Source organism: Bombina bombina, chromosome 1 (genome assembly GCF_027579735.1).
Source record: "Bombina bombina isolate aBomBom1 chromosome 1, aBomBom1.pri, whole genome shotgun sequence".
Classification (NCBI taxonomy): Eukaryota; Metazoa; Chordata; class Amphibia; order Anura; family Bombinatoridae; genus Bombina; species Bombina bombina.
In genome coordinates, this window is record NC_069499.1 from 716,066,919 (window position 1) to 716,083,981 (window position 17,063).

The 17,063-nt window shown below is 37.8% G+C and overlaps 1 protein-coding gene across 2 annotated transcripts in view; it reads right to left on the bottom strand.

Moving 5' to 3' along the window:
* Nucleotides 1–17,063, bottom strand: part of LOC128645898 (cysteine-rich hydrophobic domain-containing protein 2) — a 46,045-nt gene that overhangs the window by 24,680 nt on the left and 4,302 nt on the right. Inside the window, exons 2-5 of one of the 2 annotated variants that reach the window (XM_053699215.1) lie at nucleotides 11,464–11,518; nucleotides 8,215–8,370; nucleotides 5,387–5,443; nucleotides 5,243–5,302 (exon numbers count right to left, since the gene is read on the bottom strand). In XM_053699215.1, the coding sequence (XP_053555190.1) occupies nucleotides 5,243–5,302; nucleotides 5,387–5,443; nucleotides 8,215–8,370; nucleotides 11,464–11,518 (328 nt within the window). Of the gene's footprint in view, nucleotides 1–5,137; nucleotides 5,303–5,386; nucleotides 5,444–8,214; nucleotides 8,371–11,463; nucleotides 11,519–17,063 lie in introns of those variants that run through there. The other variant, XM_053699214.1, reaches the window with a different exon arrangement.

The window sequence follows — 17,063 nt, forward strand, 5'->3', positions numbered from 1 at the left end:
CCTGACAAAACGCCTGGACGTCTGGATTCTCTGCCAGACGCTTGTGAAAAAGAATAGACAGAGCAGAAATCTGTCCCTTTAGTGAACTAGCGGATAAGCCCTTTTCTAAACCCTCTTGTAGAAAAGACAATATCCTAGGAATCCTAACCTTACTCCATGAGTAACTCTTGGATTCACACCAATATAAATATTTACGCCATATCTTGTGGTAAATTTTTCTGGTAACAGGTTTCCGAGCCTGTATTAATGTATCAATAACCGAATCCGAAAACCCATGCTTTGATAGAATCAAGCGTTCAATATCCAAGCAGTCAGCCTCAGAGAAATTAGGTTTGGATGGTTGAAAGGACCCTGAATTAGAAGGTCATGCCTCAGGGGTAGAGACCATGGTGGACAGGACGACATGTCCACTAGGTCTGCATACCAGGTCCTGCGTGGCCACGCAGGCGCTATCAGAATCACCGATGCTCTCTCCTGTTTGATCCTGGCAATCAGTCGAGGTAGCAACGGAAAAGGTGGAAACACATAAGCTATGTTGAAAACCCAAGGGGCTGCTAGTGCATCTATCAGCGTCGCTCCCGGGTCCCTGGACCTGGATCCGTAACAAGGAAGCTTGGCGTTCTGGCGAGATGCCATGAGATCCAGATCCGGTTTGCCCCAACAAAGAATTAGTTGGGCAAATACCTCCGGGTGAAGTTCCCACTCCCCCGGATGAAAAGTCTGGCGACTTAAAAAATCTGCCTCCCAGTTCTCCACGCCTGGGATGTAGATCGCTGACAGGTGGCAAGAGTGAGACTCTGCCCAGCGAATTATCTTCGAGACTTCCAACATCGCTAGGGAACTCCTGGTTCCCCCTTGATGATTGATGTAAGCCACAGTCGTGATGTTGTCCGACTGAAATCTGATGAACCGCAGTGTTGCCAACTGAGGCCAAGCTAGAAGAGCATTGAATATTGCCCTTAATTCTAGAATGTTTATTGGGAGGAGTTTCTCCTCCTGAGTCCACGATCCCTGAGCCTTCCTAGTAGGCTGGTATCTGTTGTTACAATCGTCCAATCTGGTCTGCGAAAAGTCATTCCTTTGGACAGATGAACCCGTGACAACCACCAGAGAAGAGAATCTCTGGTCTCCTGGTCCAGATTTAGCAAAGGGGACAGATCTGAGTAATCCCCATTCCATTGACTTAGCATGCATAGTTGCAGCGGTCTGAGATGTAGGCGCGCAAATGGCACTATGTCCATTGCCGCGACCATTAAGCCGATTACTTCCATGCACTGAGCTACTGATGGGCTTGGAATGGAGTGAAGGACACGGCAAGCATTGAGAAGCTTTGATAACCTGGACTCCGTCAGGTAAATCTTCATCTCTACAGACTCTATAAGAGTCCCTAGAAAAGGGACCCTTGTGAGTGGTAACAGAGAACTCTTTTCCACGTTCACTTTCCACCCATGCGACCTCAGAAATGCTAGAACTATCTATGTATGAGACTTTGCATTTTGAAAACTTGACGCTTGTATCAGAATGTCGTCTAGGTACGGAGCCACCGCTATGCCTCGTGGTCTTGGTACCGCCAGAAGAGAGCCCAGAACCTTTGTAAAAATTCTCGGGGCCATAGCTAACCCGAAGGGAAGCGCTACAAACTGGTAATGCCTGTCTAGAAAGGCAAACCTTAGGTACCGATAATGATCTTTGTGAATCGGTATGTGAAGGTAGGCATCCTTTAAATCCACTGTGGTCATATATTGACCCTCTTGGATCATGGGTAGGATGGACCGAATGGTTTCCATCTTGAACGATGGAACCCTTAGGAATTTGTTTAAGATTTTTCAATCTAAGATTGGTCTGAAGGTTCCCTCTTTCTTGGGAACCACAAACAGATTTGAATAAAACCCTTGCCCCTGTTCCGTCCGCGGAACTGGGTGGATCACTCCCATCACTAAGAGGTCTTGTACACATTGTAGAAATGCCTCTTTCTTTACTAGGTTTGTTGATAACCTTGACAGATGAAACCTCCCTTGTGGAGGAGAAGTTTTGAAATCCAGAAAGTATCCCTGAGATATAATCTCCAACGTCCAGGGATCCTGTACATCTCTTGCCCAAGCCTGGGCGAAGAGAGAGAGTCTGCCCCCCACTAGATCCGTCTCCGGAAAGGGGGCCCTGACTTCATGCTGTCTTAGGGACGGAAGTAGGCTTTCTGGCCTGCTTGCCCTTGTTCCATGACTGGTTGCCTTTCCAACCCTGTCTGTAACGAGCAGTAGTTCCTTCCTGTTTTGGAGCGGAGGAAGTTGATGCTGCTCCTGCCTTGAAATTACGAAAGGCACGAAAATTAGACTGTTTGGCCTTCGATTTGGCCCTGTCCTGAGGAAGGGTGTGGCCCTTACCTCCAGTAATGTCAGCAATAATTTCCTTCAAGCCGGGCCCGAATAAGGTCTGCCCTTTGAAAGGAATGTTTAGTAATTTAGACTTAGAAGTTACATCTGCTGACCAGGATTTAAGCCAAAGCGCTCTGCGCGCCTGTATGGCGAATCCGGAATTTTTAGCCGTAAGTTTGGTTAAATGCACTACGGCATCCGAAACAAACGCATTAGCCAGCTTAAGGGTTCTAATCTTGCTCAGAGACTCATCCAATGGTGCTGTGCGAATCGCCTCTTCCAGAGACTCAAACCAGAATGCCGCTGCAGCAGTGACAGGCGCAATGCATGCAAGAGGCTGTAATATAAAACCTTGTTGAATAAACATTTTCTTAAGATAACCCTCTAATTTTTTATCCATTGGATCTGAGAAAGCACAGCTATCCTCCACCGGGATAGTGGCACGCTTGGCTAAAGTAGAAACTGCTCCCTCCACCTTAGGGACCGTCTGCCATAAGTCTCGTGTGGTGGCGTCTATAGGGAACATTTTTCTAAATATCGGAGGGGGGGAAAAAGGCACACCGGGTCTATCCCACTCCTTACTAATAATCTCTGTAAGCCTCTTTGGTATAGGAAAAAAGTCAGTACACACCGGCACCGCGTAGTATTTATCCAGCTTACATAATTTATCTGGGATTGCCACCGTGTCACAATCATTCAGAGCCGCTAACACCTCCCCTAGCAACACGCGGAGGTTCTCGAGCTTAAATTTAAAATTTCTGAATCCGGTCTCCCCGAATCAGAACCGTCACCCACAGAATGAAGCTCTCCGTCCTCATGTTCTGCAAATTGTGACGCAGTATAAGACATGGCTCTCGTGTCATCTGCGCGCTCTGTCCTTAACCCAGAACTGTCGCGCTTGCCTCTTAACTCTGGCATATTGTATAATACTTCTTTCATAACATTAGCCATATCATGTAAAGTGATTTGTAAGGGCCTTGATGTACTTGGCGCCTCAATCTCACGCACCTCCCGAGCGGGAGACGAAGGTACTGACACGTGAGGAGAGTTAGACGGCATAACTGCCCCCTCGTTGTCTGGTGAAAATTTTTTAAGCGGTACAGATTGATTTTTCAAAGTAACATCAATACAATTGGTACACATATTTCTATTGGGCTCCACAACGGCTTTTAAACATAATGAACAAGCAGATTCCTCTGTATCAGACATGTTTAAACAGACTAGCAATGAAGCTAGCAAGCTTGGAAAATACTTTCAATAAGTTTGCAAGCAATATAAAAAACGCTGCAGCGCTTTTTAAAAAACACAGTTGAGTAACAAAGAAATAATTCAGTTATAGTCAACAATTCTTTAAATGTATTAATTAGCAGAGGATTGCACCCATTAGCAACAGGATGATTAACCCCTCAGTACCCAAAAAAAACGGATATCAAATTAATATTAAACGTTTTTATCACAGTCTAACACACTGTCACAGGTCTTCTGTGACTGATTACCTCCCTCAAAAACTAATTTTGAAGACCCCTGAGCTCTCTAGAGACGTCCTGGATCAAGGAGGAAGAAGCAGGAAGACTGTGCTAGAATTTTAACTGCGCAACAAGGCGCTAAAAAGAGGCCCCTCCCGCTCATTTACAACAGTGGGAGACCTGATATAACGGTTTCTATGCAGAAATATACGTTAGCCATGTGGAAAAAAATTCATGCCCAAAGGATTTATCACCAAAGTACCTCACAAAACGAATAACATGCCAGTAAACGTTTTGAAAATAAACTTCTTTAAATGTCATGCAAAGTTATTACTAAGCCTGCAACCAGTCGCTACCACTGCAGATAAGGCTTAAGCATTATTTCAGTATTAACAGTATTTTCACAGTCAAATTCTAGTCCCTAGAAAATAACTCTACTATGCATACATTTATCAGCCTGATACCAGTCACTACTACTGCATTTAAGGCTGTACTTACATCATACGGGTAACAGCAGTATTTTCTTAGTCAATTCCATTCCCAGAAAATATTGTACTGCACATACCTCATTTGCGGGGGACCCCGCATGCTATTCCCATGTTCTGAAGTTACCCCACTCCTCAGAATGTCGAGAACAGCCAGTGGATCTTAGTTACGCCTGCTAAGATCATAGAAAACGCAGGCAGTTTCTTCTTCCAAATACTGCCTGAGATAGAAAAACAGCACACTCCGGTGCCATTTAAAATAACAAACTTTTGATTGAAGAATAATTAAGTAAAAACTCCAACTCCTCCCGCGACCTCCTTCTTTGTTGAGGGTTGCAAGAGAATGACTGGATATGACATGTGAGGGGAGGAGCTATATAGCAGCTCTGCTTGGGTGATCCTCTTGCAACTTCATGTTGGGGAGGAGAATATATCCCATAAGTAATGGATGACCCGTGGACTGAACACACTTAAGAGAAAGGAGAAAAAAAAAAAAAAACTTACTTCTGAGTTAATCCTTGAGCGGAAGCATTAAATAACGCTCCACTTGTAATGTCTAAACAATATTAGCTCAGAAAGATAAGTGCATAAACTTTTCAAAACGTTATGTTGACAGTCTTCTTAAAGATAAATATATAACATTGTGCTCACACCCGTGAGTTCTGCACAACACAGCTAAAATACCAATAGGTAATAAATTAAAAAAAAGTCATGTGATCAGGGCACTATCAAGAGGCTTAGATAAAAGGTAATCACAGAAGGTAAAAGTATATTAATATAACCATGTTGGCAGTGCAAAACTGGGGAATGGGTAATAAAGGGATTATCTATCTTTTTAAACAATATAAAAAATTAAGTTGTCCCATTAAATTAGGATACTGTATTTTGTAAAGAATTTAAACACATGGAATTTACTTACATACTCCATCATATTGTTTGAGTCACATTTCCTCCTACTTAACTTCCAGTGTAAGCCAAGCTGAAAATACATGGTTTTAGTTTTAATAAATATTCTTAAAAAACAAACAAAACAACAAAGTACAAACACATAAACATACATTACCTTGTGATATAATCTGTTATTCTCCCATTCCAATAGCTTGTGAATAGATTGTCTTGTCTATAGAAGCCAAATGATAAGAGTTAATAAACTAAGAGACATAGTTTACTGAACAAAATAAGGTCTAACTTTGTCACATTTTGCTACAATAACCAAATTCCATGTAGTAGCTATTCATAATATTAACGAGAAGGCAACATATCAAATAACTGTTCTCTTACTATATTGAAATCAGTGATATCTGCTTATTAGGGAGAGAGGGAGAGAGAGAGGAAGAGTAGAGAGAGAATCTGTAAGGTTCAAGTGTATTAACAGCTATATTTTAGACTGTGTACCATTTTAGCAGCCCTCCTTTGGACAGTTTCTAGTTTCTTTATATCCTTCTGGAGATATGGTCTCCAGAACTGTACACAGTATTCCAGAGGAGGCCTAACTAAAGATTTGTAAAGTGGCAATAAGAACCTTACTATTTCTGCTACTTATACCTCTCCCAAAGCAACCAAGTATTCAACTGGCCTTACTGTGAAAATATATATATATATATATATATATATATATATATATATATATATATATATATATATATATATATATATATATATATATATATATATATATATATATATATATATATATATATATATAATTTGAAATAACTCCCAAGTCTGCCTCGCAAATGTTCACAACTGAAATGTGGATGGCAGAAATCCTGCAGTGATTGCGCTCTGCCCAACATATGATGCAGGACACTTCCCTCATAGCTAAAAGGAACTGAAACTTCCTCCCTGATGTTTGTAATAAGCAACTACTATGACATTGTCAGACTGGAATCTCAGAAAAGATTTGAGTCCGAGGACAGGCCAACTCTGGAGAGCCCTGAAGATTGCACGGAGTACCAGAAGATTTCTGTCCACACAGAACGAATAAAGTAAGTTCCCTGAACCAAGGAGTGATGGATCTGCCACCATGTCAAGTACTGTATTGGCTTGTGAACAGAATCCTCAGACGGATCCACATTGTCCCCATTCCATTGATACATAATCTGCAATTGGAGGGCTTAAAAGATGAAATCTGACAGATTTAACTGCATCTGTGGCAGTCACCACAAGACCCACAATTTTCATGCACTGAGCAACAGAATTGAGAGTATTCAACTGCAGAAGGGCACAGACCTGTTGCAGCTTCAGTTTTGCATTGATCTGTCAGAGACAAATGCATGGTAACAGAATCGATTATGGACACCAGAAAAGACACAGGTCTGAGGAGTTAAAGAACTTTTTGGAAGATTTATTTTCCAACTTTGACTCTGAAGCAACTGAAAAACCATCTGAAAGTGACACAACCAGATAAGGAGGAGCCTGAACCAGAATGTCATCTAAATAAGAAACTACAGAAAATCATTGGGCTTGAACTAGACACAAAATAGCATCCAGTACTTTTGTAAACACTCTGGAAGCTGTAGCCAGACCAAAAGGGAGGGCCATGAACTGATGCTTGTCTAGAAAAGCAAATCTCAGCAATTTTGGACTGTCATTTGCTTGCAAATACATATTTACTTAAATATGTAGGTGTGGGTGTATTCATGTAAATACTGCATGTACACCTTGAAACAATGTCTTTAACATGCTTATGCCTGCTAAGAAGCTGGATTAACTCCCTCTCCTATGCAATATTCACAATAAGCAAATCAGGTATGTGCCCACACAATCTCTTCCAGATTAAAACTTGAGCTGTCCCTGTAAATCAGGGTAAACGGACAAGCTACATCTAGGCACCGGCAGTGCACAGTACCAACGATAAGGAGCTCAGCCGAATCAACACATACATTTATCAGTATTCCAAATAAGGAAATTAACACATTCTCTCTCTGTATCTCCAGCATGCAGGTAAATTACATTACATCAGCGTCCAACAGGTTTTGCAGAAGGCTGCCTGCCACCTTTGCTTCCAATGTAAATATGGCTTCTGTTAGCATGTATTACAGACACAGTATAGCGGCAAACGATGGCCCACAACCTAGGCATCAAAGCCTATTTTTTGAGGTGCCTTGGGGGCCTCTCTCTTTTTTTTTTCCTTCTCTCTCTCTCTCTCTTCAACATGGTTATATTAATATACTTTTAAACCTCTAAATTTCTGACTGTTTCTAAGCCTCTGCAGGCCGCTTCTTATCTCAGTGCATTGTATTAGCTATTCACAGCCAGACAGTGCTAGTTCATGTGTGCTCGCTCCTGTGGAGTTATTTATGAAGCAGCACTAATTGGCAAAAATGCAAGTTTGTAAATAGCACTGAGATAATGGGGCAGTCTGCAGAAGCTTAGATACAAGGTAATCACAGAGGTAAAAAGTATATAAATATAACAGTGTTGGTTATGCAACACTGGGGAATGGGTAATAAAGGGATTATCTATCTTTTTAAATAGTAAACATTTTCAGGTAGACTGTCCCTTTAAGGTTGGACAACCTGGTAATTCATCTGAAAAGGAGAGTGCCCCCCTAACTTTGTATTATATTATATTTATAATATGCTAGATAACTGTGAAACTGATTTTTTTAACTTTCTTTCTGTTTAAATAAATTTCCAAAATGCTTTGTAATTTAGCATCTACATTGCAATCTTAAAGCTACAGCATTTGAAAATAAAACTAGTAACTATAGATTCATGGAAACAAATTGTGTTAATGATTACACTTTGCCCCTCTAGACACTGAATAATAAATAAAAACCCTTGTTATACATTTTCTTTTCTTATTCTTTTCATTTCCACATAGCCAGAAACTACAAAAACAATTAAAAATCATTAATCTCAATAAAACTGTAAAATGTGCACTTACCCTTTTGTGCAGGCATATTACAGGCCATAAACTGCATCCTAGAGTGCAGCAACAGCAAATACAACCACAAAGTAGCCACTTCACATTAAGGGGAAGGTTCTTTCTCAAGCAGGAGTTCACACGTCCAATACTAATTTTAAACTCTTCAGGGGCAACCTGTAACAACCAATAGTCATTTAATGTCATCAGATTTGGGGGCATTATCTGCTGTTAATTACAACCAAACCAAAAAAAAAACATATGCTATTAAATGATCATGATAATAAACGTGAAGAAATAAAATGATATATATATATATATATATATATATATATATATATATATATATATATATATATATATATATATGTCATCTACAAAAATATTAGTTCTATATGTAGAAATTCCCTAAATATTTGTTAGACATTTTTAACAAAATTGTTACCCAATGATTCTATTACAATATTCCACAAAACTGAATGTTTTAATCTTTTAGAGCCAGGGTTTTGAGAATTTACAAAAAAAACAAACATGTTAACAGCTATCAAGAATGTATATACTATGTACTCTTTTACGTTCTCAGTAGTAGCTGGTGCCTTAAAAAGTGTGTAAATAATAACTGTAAACATTGATGACAGAAGTACATTTGGGGGAAATACATTTAATTGCATGCTCTATCTGAATCATGGAAGCTTAATTTTTGTCATTAATACGTATCCAGTTGGACTTCCTGAGCATAAATAAATACATGTACACAGGAAAATTCTATAATTTTAGTGCCAATTCGGCTGTCATCCGATTCTTTCAACTGTCTTTATTTTTGGAATAAGATACAATGCAATAAATTGGAAGATAAAACATATATTATAATAGTATATCTTTAAAGGGACATAAAACTCAAAAAGTAAACTGTCAGTTCAGACAGAACATGCATTTTTAACAAACTTTTTCAATTAACGTTTATGATCAAAATCAGTTTTTCTCTTAGTATCCTTTGTTGAAAGCATATCTGTAAATTCAGGAGCCACAGTGCTCTACTGGGAGCTAACTGGTGATTGGTGGCAACACATGCCTCTTGTAACTGGCTCACCTGTAATATTCAGCAAGATTCCATTAGTGCACTGCTGCTTTGCAGCTGACGTTAACTATGTATTTAACAATTTTTGTATGAGTTAAACAGAGGATTAATTATTGTACAGTTTCTTGCATATAACATATACTTTTCACACTTATGTCGCCAAATCCTCTAGGGGTTAAAATAATTTAAAAAAGGTAAATATGGTTTGGGATACAGAAACAGAACAATTGATTGATCAATGAAACTATGTCTTCTTAGCTTTATTACTAAACGCAGCTAAAGTCATCTCAAAGTTTGAATTAGCTGAGTAGATCTGAAAGGTGTTGGGTGGAGCTCACTTTTGTATGTTTCTTTCCTCTCTTCACAGTAAGCAAGATTACAGTCTTGCCCCTGGTTGGACTTGTCCACATTGTTAAGACACTTTATTTCCTTTAGGCTTCTTTATTTTTCTACCCATCCCTTTTAAAACTTTGTGAACAGTGGAGGGTCATAATACTTTACAACAGGAAGCAAAATGGGCTGCAAATAGAGAAAGGCTCACTAAGGCCCAGCAGGCTAGATCTGGCCTCTTCAAAACTCACAATCATGTCCTCATCAATCACCTGACATCTTGTCTGACAAACATGAAGGAAACATTTTATGACTTAAAGCCCTGAACTGTAGTAGTCTTATCTCTCCATAGGAACTACTATTGTTGTAAGTTATTTGTGCAGGAAACTGCAGTGTCTGAGTCATTCTGTCACCTGGAGCAAGATGGCTGCAGGTCATATATCAGGTATACTTATCATAATGTTTGCTTTTGGGCTAACACAGATATTTCTCACAAAAACAAGTATTGGAAAGTGTGTCAGGTTTCATTAATTAAGGAGAAAACAAAGTCCTTATAGAGAGTCACAACTCAATGTAGCTCCTTAGCTGGACACAGTTGGTGGTTAGTGGCTGCATGCAAAACATTGCTCCTATTTGGTATGAAGGCCATATCTTGCTCAGAAGTGATATGTTTTAGAACAACAAAATAATAAAAAACACTAAAGTTAAATTAACATGCTCTGAAAAATTAGAGCATTTTATTTTCATATTAGTCAAGTGTTATAGATCAGAGATCAAGCATGGTCCAAATCTAAACTGGCATTTATACGCCTCATTAATACACTAACAAGAAAATGTATTACCCAGCTTGCACAGTATGGCAGTCAGTCATAATGAAAATAAATCCCATTTTAATTTTTTTCTTTAACAAAAGTATTGTCTCTATTGGCAGAGAAGGTCTAGTCACTATAGATGAAGCAGAAGCTTTGAAGAGGTTTACACCCTGAATAATGCAATCGACTAGATGGAAGGATATTGCATTAAAAGGATCAGAAAAAAGAAAAGTGATTATTTAATAGCAGTGTTCTCCTCAGGGTCAAATCTCTGGGCACACCACATGGAAGATGTTGCTGACCACCCAGCTAGTGGTTCATAGTGGTAGTGTTACCAGAAGAGCTTGCACCATTCTGTAAAATTAATTTCAGCTTTTATGCATACCTGATCCTTCTGCATGCTGCAGCAGCTTTCCCTACCAACACACTTTACTGCACTGGCTTCCTGCAACAATTAAAGTAAATCCCAGAGCACAGAAACTACAAATCCCAGAACACAGAGAAAGCACAGAGGCATCTCCTCTACCAACATAACCTCCTTCAATCTGAAAAACATGCCATGCCTAGCAGTTAACCCCAGGGCTACCAAAGAGAATTTCAGTGGAAATATGTTGCGGACTCTTTGGTAGTCGTGGGGTTAACTGTATCTACTAGGTATTTTATCATAGCACTCAGGTGGTTATGTGGCAGGAGCTGCCTTCCTGCTGTGGAGGTAGAGTTTTACTGCTCTTTGTCTGCACTGGATTTCTTATATGGATAAAAGTATGTATGTATGTACGTATGTACAGTATGTATGTACGTATGTACAGTATGTATGTACGTATGTACAGTATGTATGTACGTATGTACGTAATTAGAAGTATATGTGTTGCATTCAGAATGTGTGAGGTGGGAAACTAGGTGGTTTCTAAAAATGACTAAACATCCCGTTAAATCAGCAGTGTAACGTTACACAATCCTACAAAGCAGATAGTTAGCATACCCAAAAGGTTTTTTAAATTGCTATAAATTAAACCCTGGTTTTACTTAGAGTTAAAATGACATTCTTACCTTTCCTGTTAAAACAGATGGGAATTCTGAATTAAACTTGTTGCTCAAGCCAAACCTTAAAAAAAGAAAGCATAAATTATATAAAATACAAGGTAACATGGTTTATAGTGGAAAAATAAAAATACCGGTAGATGTTTATGCGGAAAAGTAAAGATTTAACAATAATAAATAATAAATCTGGTTAAAATAAAAAAGCAGAAGAGAAGGTGGGTTTTAAACTATTCAGGAAAGGATTTCCCCTGTCATCAAATATGGCTGAGGACGTAATGTCACTCTCCAGCAAAAGAGTGGAGAGTTTTAAGCCTGAAACATTAAAGGGGCTGTGTAGATTTATATTTCTATATGAAATAGCAGTTTTTGGTACTTGAAATTACACCCTTAAACGGACATAAAACCCTTTTTTTCTCTTTCATGATTCAGAAAGATCATTAAATTTTAAACAACTTTCCAATTTACTTCTATTATCTAATTTGCTTCATTCTATTAATATCCTTTGTTAAAAAGCATATCTAAACAGGATCAGTAGCTGCTGATTGGTGGCTGCACATTGATGCCTTGTGCGATTGGCTCACCCATGTGCATTGCTATTTTTTCAACAAAAGAATTAAAGAATGAAGCAGATTAGATAATAGAAGTAAATTGGAAAGTTGTTTAAAATGTTATTCTCTATCTGAATCATGAAAGAAAAATGTTGGGTTTTGTGTCTCTTTAACTTATCTTTAATGTTATGCATTATGGCATCCTTATCTTATTTCTGTCTGTTTACACAAAAATCAGTACTTAGAGAGAATAGGAAATTAACATTTAATACCAGTCTTTCTAACCAACCACTGGATATGTGATCTCTTTGGCAGCTTCTTGTTTACGTAGCTTTTCTATAACAGTACTTAAAGGGATAGTCTACTCCAAAATTTGTAGTGTTTAAAAACATAGATAATCCCTTTATTAACCATTCCTCAGTTTTGCATAACCAACACAGTTATATTAATATACTTTTTATCTTCGTGATTACCTTGTATCTAAGTCTCTGCAACCTGCCCCCTTATTTCAGTTCTTTTTACAGACTTGCACTTTAGCCAATCAGTGCTGACTCAAATAACTCCACAGGAGTGAGCACAATGTTATCTATATGGCACATATGAACTAGTGCTATCTAGCTGTGGAAAACTGTCAAAATGCAGAGATAATAGGCGGTCTTCAAGGGCTTAGAAATTAAAAATAAGCCTACCTAGGTTTCACTTTCAACAAAAAATCCCAAAAAAACAAAGCAAATTTTATAATAAAAGTAAATTGGAAAGTTGCACACTGCCCTATATGAATCATGAACGTTTAAATTTTGACTAGACTGTCCCTTTAAGTAGTGACATTTTCAGTATACAGCTGCAAGTAAGTTTGCAAACTGAAACAGAACAACAATCTGACTAAACTAATAATATACAAACAATTGTAGATTTCAAATTTTAATTGAAGACATTGAATAATCATTGACAGTGTAGGCTGGAAAAAGTGAACTTATGTTCTCCAAAAGCTATTTAGATCCAGGCAGTTCAATTAAGGAGAGTGGAAGTGTGGGTTGTACATTTGTCCTGCCCTTTTAATAAAAGGCACACAAAGCCTGGATCCTAATAATTATGTTCTTCTCAAGAAAGATTGGTTAATGTGAACCATGCTTTGATCACAACAACTTTCACAGGACCTTAGAAGATGCATTATGGAGACGCACAAAGCTGGAAAAGTTTACAAACACATTGCTAAAGATCGGGTGTTCATCAATTCACAAAAATTATCAGTCTACAAATGGAGAAGATTCAGAATCGTTGCTACTCTCCCAGGAGTGGGTGTCCTGCAAAGATCACACCAAGAGCACAACTGGCAATCAGTAAAAGATGAGAGAACTCAAAAGGTAACAGCAAAAGTCTACAAACTGCAAGAGTTTTAGTTTGTGTGCCCACGAGCAGAAAAACACTGAACAAGAATGGTAGTCATGAAAGAGTCAAAACAAGGAGGTAGAATCCAGATGGTAAAAAGGAACAACTTTTATTGGAATTAAAATTCGGAGAACAGCACAGCATACACATGATACGATAGGATATAGTGCAGCATAACAGGCATAAGCGTTTCGTCAGTAAGCCGTAATCATAGCCATACCTGGTTGCCTTCGACACCTATAAAACAGAATAAAATTCACCCTTTTGGTTAGAACCGCAACGCCCATATATATCCTCATGTCAAACCTTAATTGGCTGTAAACATAATTTGCCAGCGGCTAGAATAATATAACTAATCAAGAAAAATTAAGAATGGAGAGGAAAACATTAAAGGAAAAAAAAGGGCTATACAATACAATTACCACAAAGGAAACCACTGCTATCTTAAACTATAAGAGCACATTCTCAAGTTTCCCTAAGTCCATCTGGATGTTCCACAACACTTTGGAAAAAGGTGCTGTGAACAAATGAGACAAAGGTTGCACTTTTTGCCAAACATGCACATTGCTTTATGTTGAGGGGTGGGGGGAAAGTAACTGAACACCAACACCAAAAACCTCATCCCAAGTGTGAAGCATGGTGAAGGGAGCACCATAGGTTGGGGCTGTGTTGCTGCCTCAGAGCCTAGACCCCTTGCAATTGATGGAACAATTAATTCAAAACAGTATCAAAACATTTTACAGGACAATGTCAGGACAGCAGTCCATGACTTCAAGCTTAAAAAGGGACATGAAACCCAAACTGTTTCTTTCACGATTCAGATAGGTCTTACAATTTTAAACAACTTTTCAATTTGCTTTTGCTATCTTATTTGCTTCATTCTCTAGTTATCCTTTGTTGAAGGAGAACCAATACACTGAGTTAGCTGAAAGCAAATGACAAGAGGCATATATGTGCAGCCACCAATCAGCAGCTTCTGAGCCTACCTAGTTAAACTTTAACAAAAGATACAAAGAGAAAGAAACAAATTGGATAATAGAAATAAATTGGAAAGTTGTTTAACATTGCATGCTCTATCTGAATCATGAAAGTGATAATCTGGGTTTCATGTCACTTTAAGAGAAGTTGGGGGATGCAACAACACAGTGACCCAAAGCACACAAGTAAACCAACTGAAGAATGGCTGGGGAAAAAAAAAATTTTTTGGAATGGCCAAGTCTCTAACCTTAACCCAATGGAGATGCTGTGCAATCAAGACAACTTAGAAATATTGATGAACAAACAGATTTGTAGGGTAGGGAGAAAAGGTCCATATTGTTCCGGATTGACCGTCCTGTGATGTTTTTAAAAGGATGAATTAAAGTTTTTGATTTAATATTCCTGTGTGCAGCATTTCTTGTCTTTTGAAATGCTACGTGTGGCATGGTTCAGCCACGAGTGCCAGCACATTTGTGAGTGTCAGCATGTGTGAGTAATGATTCCCCTTGGCGATCTGTAGCAGCGGATTGTGTAGGGTGTTTTACAAAATGGTCCAAAATTCATCCTCAACCTTTTTCCCAGTCTTATAAGCAGCTACAGGAAACATTTCGTGGAGGTTGTTGCTGCTAAAGCAGGATCTTTAAGTTACTAAATGTAAGACTTTTCCCATGCATTCTGAATGATTTATCAATCTCTTAAATAAAAATTGAAAAGTACAACTGTTTTGTGTTTTATTAAAATAATTAATGCAGAAATCCAGGTACTTCCAATGGATTTACTATTTTTTTCTTGCAACTGCAGGTGGCGATACAACAGGCAAAAGCAGCTATTTCAAATTGCAGAATAAAAGTAAACGAACAATTTGTAATTAATCGAATACACTCCAATAGGTAAAATGGATCACTGGGAACACATTGAAGAGGAGAAAATGTTAAAGCACACTGTTCCTTTAATATAGCAGATACAGTTGAGCAGAAACATGCATTTACAACACTTAAAGGGATACTAAGCGCTAAATAAATGCTAGATAGAATGATGCATTCAAAGAAAAGAGTAGTCTGAATAATATGTAGATGTATTTTTTAAAATTTTATTACTTGTTAAAATAGTGACAAAATACGTGTAAAGTTTTAGAGTCTATAAAACAATGGGAGCTGCCATGTTGTAACTTAGATTACTTTCTCTGATGTGGCCAATTAGGGACAGTTATACAAAGGTCACTAGAGTGTGTAGCCAATGGCTGTGTGGAATATAACAGTGTTCTGCAATTCCATTTCTAACAGGAACTGAAATTCTAACAGTTTCAAAATGGAATTACAGAAAAGGGGACAACATAAATAATGAAAGTGTATTGAAGAGATTTTTTTATATTCATAACTTACTTTATATTACCTTTTCATTTATATTTTTGGGTACAAAATGCCCTAAAAAATATTTTTGCATGAAATTTAAATGATCTAACTGATCTTCCTAAGGCAAGATGGAATAGCTTTGCCTTTAAAAAAAACCCACGTCTAAATTAAGATACACAGCTAGAATGTTTTACAAAGCATGGAAGAAAAATTGTAGAGTAAGAATCTTTTTTTGTGTGTATATTTAACAATACATGTACAGGTACTAGTAACTTGTTTCTCCCAACATGGGAAAAATATATATGTTTTCTTAGAGTGTGATCTGACAGTATATTACATAAAACTACGGTATTTAAAATGAAGAGCTCAGAGGTAATATCAGTTGTCTTGTTGGTTACGTTTGCATGCAACATATGGGAGCAGTGTCATTTTTATTAAACAAAAGCAGCAAGTGGACATTTGTCTGTTATTTTTCTACATCTGAGTAATAAGGGCACTTTTTTAGTTTTTATATTTACATGTAACCTAAAGTAGTGTTATATCATTTTTTATGCATAGTGCCCTCAAAGATAAAAAGAGTACTGCAATAAAAATGGTAATATTTGTTGTTTGAAATATAGACTGGCATTTGCATTTTAGGACACCAAAAACAAAAAACAAACAAAAAAACAAAAAAAAGACACAGAGAAGCTTGTGATTTACAGAAGGGGAAAAATAGTCATTTCTGATAATTCTGGATTTGTACCTGTATTTAAGTGTAATATATGTCTATGCTGCCTATGTACAGTAACATATAAAGGTTAAACAGCACACAGAATTACATTTACCTAAGCATTTAAAAACTGTACATAAAACTACTGTACTGATTATCAGGTACTTGAACAGCCCCTTGGAACCCTCCCCCCCAATTCTGATAGATTAAAGGGACATGATTTTTTCTTTCATGATTCAGATGGAGCATGCTATTTTAAACAACCTTCCAATGTATTTATTATCAAATGTGTTTCATGTTCTTGGTATCCTTTGTTGAAAGGACAGCAATGTACTACTGGGCAGCCAATGACAAAAAGCATATGTTAGCAGCCAGCTCCCAGTAGTGCATTGCTGCTCATGAGTCTAGCTAGGTATGTTCAATAAAGGAACTATGATAATTGAACAAATTAACTAATAGAAGTAAAATGGGAAGTTGTTCAAAGGAATATAAAACTCATTTTTATCTTATTATTCAGATGGCCATTTCTGCAGCACTATAAGGCAGCAGTTTTGCAAGCGCACTAGATAGCAGCACTATTTCCTGCTATGTAGTGCTCCTGATGCCTACTGAGATATATCTTTAACACAG